The sequence below is a fragment of the Gavialis gangeticus genome, unplaced genomic scaffold, assembly GCF_001723915.1.
Source record: "Gavialis gangeticus isolate Ggan-Ray unplaced genomic scaffold, GavGan_comp1, whole genome shotgun sequence".
In the NCBI taxonomy this organism is placed as follows: Eukaryota; Metazoa; Chordata; order Crocodylia; family Gavialidae; genus Gavialis; species Gavialis gangeticus.
In genome coordinates this window covers 128,139,765-128,146,941 of record NW_017729032.1, presented here as the reverse complement: position 1 = coordinate 128,146,941, position 7,177 = coordinate 128,139,765, and the positions used below count along the sequence as shown (strand labels likewise).

General features: G+C 42.0%; 1 protein-coding gene across 1 annotated transcript in view; it reads right to left on the bottom strand.

The window, feature by feature from the left end:
* ITGBL1 (integrin subunit beta like 1) overlaps nucleotides 1-6,913 on the bottom strand; it is a 391,746-nt gene extending 384,833 nt beyond the window's left edge. Inside the window, exons 1-2 of the mRNA XM_019525130.1 lie at nucleotides 6,366-6,913; nucleotides 4,794-5,005 (exon numbers count right to left, since the gene is read on the bottom strand). Of these exons, the coding sequence (XP_019380675.1) occupies nucleotides 4,794-5,005; nucleotides 6,366-6,463 (310 nt within the window). The 5' untranslated portion in view covers nucleotides 6,464-6,913. The remainder of the gene's footprint in view (nucleotides 1-4,793; nucleotides 5,006-6,365) is intronic.
* Nucleotides 6,914-7,177: the final 264 nt, after the last annotated feature.

Here is a 7,177-nt window from a genome sequence, read left to right as displayed (position 1 = left end):
GGGGGACCTGGTGGCCACCTATAAGTTTATCAGGGCTGCTCATCAGGATCCAAGGGAACATCTGTTCACCAGAGCACCCCAAGGGATGACAAGATCAAACAATCACAAACTGTACCATGACCGATTCAGGCTGGACATAAGGAAGAACTTCTTTACTGTCCGAGTCCCCAAGGTTTGGAACAGACTGCCACCAGAGGCTGTTCAAGCACCCACTTTGAATGCCTTCAAGACACTTTTAGATGCTTATCTTGCTGGGATCCTATGATCCCAGGGGGATGGACTCGATGATCCTCCAGGGTCTCTTCCAGCCCAAATGTATATGAAATCTATGAAGTGTTAGGAATGCTGTAAAAGAGATGCAACAGACAGAGGACTGTTTCTTTCCTCCATATCTAACCTCAGAGTACTCATAAGAAAGTGACAGCAAAACTTCCTGAAGAACCAACACTAAAAGTCTAATTGGTGCAGCAAACACATGGTTAATTCCAACTCCATCTCTTCAGGGGCCTACTCCCACAAAATAATAAAGCGAAGAAATCAAATCACTAAAGTTTAGCCTCATAAAGATTAAACACCGTTAGATGAGAAAAAAAACTGGCTAACCGGCTGTAATCCAGTCTAGTAAGCAACCCACATTCAATAAATATCAGTTTACATGAAGTCATAGGCCAGGTGTAGACGTTACACTTTTTCTGGTTTAGGTGGTCAGAAACCAGGCTAAATATGTAGCAGAACAGAAGTTCAACACATGTAGACCAGTTTTAATATGGCCAAACCCAGTCTAAGATAGACCTGGATGAATGTAACATCAGATTTAACTGGTTCAGAGTGGTCTATTGAATTTCTGTCCCAGATCCCCTCCTGACTCAAGTTAAGTTATAGCTCCTAGAGCGTGGGGGGAAAGAGAGCCACCACCGGGCAGGACCCCTCCCCCCCACAGCTTGCTGGCTCAGGTCTGGGGGGCCAAGCTAGGTCTGTGCAGTGAGCCTCAAGTACCTCCTGCCCCCAGTTTCTGGCATGGCAGAGAGCTGCACAGCTCTGAGTTGTGGTTCCTGGCCACATCTGTCAGCTGGGCCAGGAACCGGGGGGGTGGAGAAATGGAGCCACCCACCATGCAGCCCTGGTCCTGAGCCAGCACAGTGGCGGTGGCTCCCACAAAGTCGGCGGCTCCATTCCCCTACCACCACTCCCCTCCTCCTGCCTGACTACCTGACAGCAGCATCCAGGAGGCATGGCTCAAAGCTGTGCAGCTCTCTGCTGTACCAGGAACCAGGGGCGGAGTGGGGGAGTAAAGCCCCAACCATGTGGACCCAATCTGCCCCCCACAGATCCAAGCCAGCAAGCTTGTGGGGGGGGGACCCTTTGTTCCCCCAATTCCCATCCCCATTTCCTGGTGTAGTGGGCTACATAGCTCCAAACTACAGCTTCTCCCTGCAGCTGTCAGGCAGTCAAATGGGGCGTTTGTGAGAAAGGAGACCCCACCACACACCTGCTCCAACTGTTCTGGCTAGGTCTGGGGTGGGGGGTTGGTCCACAAGCTGAAGCTTCTGCTTTTCCTCTCCACCTTACCACCACTAACAGCCAACCACTGGTGAGCTATGGGGGATTGGGGAGAGATTCTGTGCCAGCTCCCCTCTCCCCACAGCCAACACCAGGGTGTTGGGGACATGTGCCAGAAACAACTCAGGAATGGCTCCCACTTGGCTGTGCTCAGCTGCCCTCAGCCTTCTCCGTCACATTGCAAGGCACTCAGGAGCATCCCCACCCCCACCTCACCTTCTGGCCTGTCAGCGCAGATGTCTTCCACATATTTTCCCTTTGCTCCTAATCCAAACTATGCAGTTTAGAGAAACCCACATAGATTGGATCAATTCTACGTCATGTTTTTTGAATGTCTATACTTAGCCATGGGGTTCACACCAATCTGTGCCCATTCTTTTCTGCAGTTTCTTTAGATTGGCAGTATTAGCCCTGTAATAACTCAATCATCTGCTCTCAGCTCAAAGGAGAACTGTTGTCAGTTCACCCCCATATAGGCAGATGTGTCAAACTAGCTGAGAAAGAAAGATTCCCAAAGTATTAAATGCTTTGAAGCTTTAATTTTTCAATTTAGAACTTCATATTTCCAACCTTTCAAATTTCCATGGAGTTCATTTTCCATTTACCTCCTGGTAGATTAGGATTAGGGATCTTATCCTAAAAGCCAGTTTCTCAAGATTATTGAAATTAGAAAGTGTATGAGCTAACCCTCAATCATTTACAGTAACAAAACAATCCTGTGAAAAAGAGCAGATCACTATACATACAAGTGTCTGTCAGAGTCTCAGGACATCATATTATCTGTGTCCAAAAATGATGGCATATCCCAGTTGCCTAGAAAGATCAACATTTTTATTGTAAGAGGACAGAACAGAAGAAATACATGAAAACTGAGATTTAAAAAAAAAAATTATTTCATCCAAGTTTGGGCTAATCTTTTTAAATTAAGTAGACAAGATTACTTTTTATAAGTTGCCAATTATTTACTCTTGTCCCTTATTTTTTTTCCTTGTAATTTTTGTTATTGATTTGATTCCTATTATGATTACTTTACTTTTGATATATATATATTAAAAGGAACATTAATGTTGGTCTTTAGAGTCACTGTACATTGACCCTTGCCAAGTGTGCAAGAATACTCTTTTGCAACTCTGCCTTATATAATGTGATAACTTTTTGAGGGTGTGGAAAGTTAATACAGGAGCAACACACAGTACCACTGATTGCTAAATTTAACTGGTTAAAAATGCAATAGACCAGTGGATTAAGAACATAACTGGAAACCAGAAGCTCTAAAATTCAAAATGAGGTTCAGCCATTGGCTTGCCCATGAGCAAAATCAGTCAAGTCTAATTTCCAGAAGTGCTGAGCACCCAAACTCCCAAGTGAATTTTGTAGGAATGGAGTGCTGAGCAGCTCCAAATCCAGCCCCTAGACTTAAAAATGTGTTACTGTTTTGTTTTAGGAGCATGATTAAATCGTTGCATGCATCAGTTGTAGCAGCTCAACATTGCTGATTGATTAATCCTCAAAGCAGTTGAAAGTAGTCTTTTCTAATATTTACAATTTCAACATGTTATAAAGGGCTAAAGAATTTAACAGTATTATTAGAAGCTTTTCAGACTCAGTTCTGCCCTGCTCACCAAAGTACTGCCAAAGCTTTCAGCTATGGCTCATGGTATTAGCAGGGGGAAAAGCCAAGAGTAATAAAACTTTATAGCAATTGGATTTGGAATGATATATTAAAATAGGAGTAGCTTCAGTTTCACCCCAAATGACCACCCCAGCAGCAATTTTAGAGACCAAATTAAGTTAATAGATCAAACTATGGCAATACAAAAAACCAACCAAAAACAACAACAACAACCAGAAAGTCTAACTTGGAGAGAACAAACTACTAAAGTGTATATATGCTCCACTAAATTATTTGCATAACTAGTCTTGCACTGCTCAGAAGGGTACACACAAAGTGGTTTCTCCTTAGAACTCTCAGGTTTTAGGTGCCAAGTACAAACATTTTTCTTATAATCTTACTCTTGATCTTTTTGTGTTATTATTGGACTACTTTTTCTTGGTTACATTGTTACTAAAATAAGTTGCTATTTTTTCCTACAAAATTTGCCAAACCCTCTGCTGGAATGCATTTCTATTATCCTGTTACTAACGGAGTTCCTCTAACATTCCCACTGACCTAATTGTGGGTTTTGGCCTGAAAAAAATGACACGTTTATGTGAGTCTGGTAAAGATGTTTAGTCAAGGACACTTGAAATGAAGTATCATTCTGTCCCCTCTCATCAAGCCCCAGGCCACACCACCTAAGGAATGCAATAAATAGACATTTCTTCCCTATGTTCTTTTCTCCCATCTTGATCTCCAGCTTTAAAGAAAATTCTCAGAATCTGGTGGAAATAGATCAGAAACTTAAATGAAGACAGCTGGAAAACATGCAAAAGTGGATAATGTTAGATGCAAAGCAATCTGTGTGTTTGTGTGGTTATTTGGCTAAATTCTATACAAGGAGAGGTACATATATGCAACTTCCATTGAAGTCAATGAGATCAATGTTTATATACCTGAAAGTAGGTTTTGGCCATTTAATCTTAGTCCATATTTGTAAAGCAATGTCTATATTTGGGGAAATATGTCAATGTTAAATAACAAAATTACATACGTTTATTTTGTACCTGTCAATCTAATATCTTTTATGAAAGTACTACACAGTATATAGTCAGTAAAACACCAAAAGTAAACAAAGTCTTAAAAGTCACTGTGCCAAGCTCATTTATACTGTATAGAAAGATTGTTTCATGGATCAAATCATATTATTTGTACAAAGTAATACTGATGCAGCAGCATCATGTGCTGACAGTTGTTTGTCACTTCTCTGACTCAAAGCCGAATTTCCAAACCTAGTGCAACCTAGTCAGGAGACTCCATTACAACACTGCTTGATTATGTGGGAGAGAGAGAAACTTAAATTGTGTTCCCAAACCCTGCTGAAACCCTGGATGTGTCATCTATTTAACTAAAGCTATGGTTCAATAAGACTTATACAATCCTGTCTATACTTTAAAATGGAACTGTACTATGCTCCTCAGCATAACTAATTATAATGTCCAGGATCCTCATGTTACTAGAGTTGCCACTAGTGTGAGAAGCCATCAACCTAGAAAGAAGAAAGTTGGTGACAGGGATGCCAGGCCTCTGCCAGTTTTAGAGTAGCAGACTCAGTGCACTGGAGAAAACCGCTTACCTGCACAAATCTTGCCATCATAAGTGTCACACACCCAGTCGTGGCACTCACACAGGGGTCCATAGTATTTCCCTGGCTCAGTCACTCGGCAGATGCAGACACCACAATTACATTGGCCTCTGCCATTGCATAGCTTCCCTCCTGGCGTACGACACCTGAGCTCTGACTCAGCCCGAGAGAGTCGGCATGAGGAAGCATTGGTAGAGGTGCTCCTGTGGAAGGTGACAAAGAAAACCTGCTTCAATCAAAATCAAAGTCAGATGCTGCTAAAGAGGGCAGATGAGGCAAGACATTTACCTGTTACCTTAAAACTCTGCTTTATGTGTGGCTGTAAAACTGCACAGTAGCACAGAAATCTGTGGCTGCATAGATGCGATTTAATTCAAAGTTTCATAGACTTCTTGACATTTCACAGTGTACCTGGAATTTTGATCCAGTGTATCACTTGTGGGAATGCATACATTGCAATTTAATTATTTTGCAGGGTTTCAAAACCCTATCTTTAACATTTAATTAGGGTCATATTTATTTTCTTATGCATACATATATAAAGCTGGATCGCCATGATACATTTCAATCCAGGTTATTTTAATGGGCTTGGAAAAGTCCTATACATACAAACTTCACACAGTAAAACTTGAAGATGTTGAGGTTAAAAAAAAAATTGGCATGTGTATCGAAGTGGATTCAACTAAAGTTTTTTTTCAGTTTTTTTGTGTCAGCCCACATTTGGTCCAGACCTTTTAGTAGAATAGCAGAAGCAAGAATTTTTCCCAAGTTTATTGGTATAATTTCTGGATTTATCACCATAATTTGGCAAAATCCAGGGGGATTTAGATGTCAGGTCTGGATTTTTGTAGCTCCATTTTGCTGAAGCACATCAGAGTCCAGATTTCTAATGTGCATCAGGAACAAATAAGCGTTAACTCTTTAACCATTGGGATTTCAGGAGACTGGGATAAAAGACAGGCCAAATCCAAGTACCAGATCTAGACATCTGCTACACTGTTGTGCCAGGATGCACTGGCAATTTGAATTTTCTTGGGGGCAATTGTAGCAACTACACTTGTTCTTAGAAATAAAAGTTATGTGGGCTGGGTCTAAAAATTGGCTAGTCCTACTGCAACTAAGGGCTGGATCTGCCTTCTTCAACCCCTCCTTTCTTTTTTACCCCTGCTGTGCTATGGCACCAGACCACATGGGGATACCAGGTTTTGGTAGACCGGCTGTAGTTGCACTTCTGTTCTATTTAGGCAGTGACATTTAGAGAGCCAAATGCTGAATTAATCAAGATTCAGCAGTTATTTTTGCCTGTAGATACCTGCATATTAAAGACTTCCCTGTGTAATATACAGTACATAAACTTTATGATCTCATATTTTATGCACAAGTGCCACTCTACCCACAACAAAATGCAAACTTAAGCAAGTCATGTGTGTTGCAGATTTCTTATTTTAAATAGGAACAGGCTCCATCCACTGACTATATACTCGTGGCAACTTGTTCCCAGTTAAAGTACAGATCTTGAGATGACAGCTAAGTAACTGAGTTGATTTAAAAACACAAACTTACCGCAGGGACAGGGAGAAAGTAGGTGGAAGCGCTGGCAGCAGACTCAGAAGCGAAGCAGCCAGCAGCAGCACCAGTTTGAGGAGCCCCTGAGCGTACATGTTCAGATCCCAGGCAGTTTGCAGCACTCTACTAGAGTCCCACAGCCAGACAGACCCTCTCTAGGTCTGCAAAGCTCCGAGCTGGCCAAAACCGGCTCCAAAGCTGCTTCCCTCGGTGCTGCAAGTGCCTTTGATTAGCTGCCTGGAAGCTGGATTTGGGCAGCACTCTAGGAGAGAGGCTAGTGCCAAACCCCAAAGTTTACAGTCTAGGCTGGGAAGTAATTAGAAACACTTGCAGGGCCAGATGGTTTATTTTGACATTAAAAGTGTCCTATTCACAGATTTAAGCCAACTGTCTCATTCCCCAAGTACAGGCACCATAAACATCTGAAGAATGTCTATGCGAATTAAGTATGATTAATGGGTGTTTAAGGTGATCTGAGTGAGTGGGGAAATGTGTATTCGGCAGAAGACCTTAACACCACTTAATACTTGTATTAGAGAGTGCCAGCATTTAGGCAAGTGCTTTCCTTTTTTTCTTTTTTCAGTGAGAAGTAACATAATTTGGATCCAGGTTGTCCTCCTCCTCCACCATTCTGTGTTTGAATTCTCACAGGGGTGACACTCAGCTCTGACAGCCACAGTGATTGCCATTTGAAAATGATCAGGAGTGAACTTTAAATGCCCCATTAAAACACACAGCACAATGCCTTCAAATGAACTAAGTTGAGGGAGTTTCCCTCCAAATGAGGGAAATTTGGCAGAGCTGCCTGT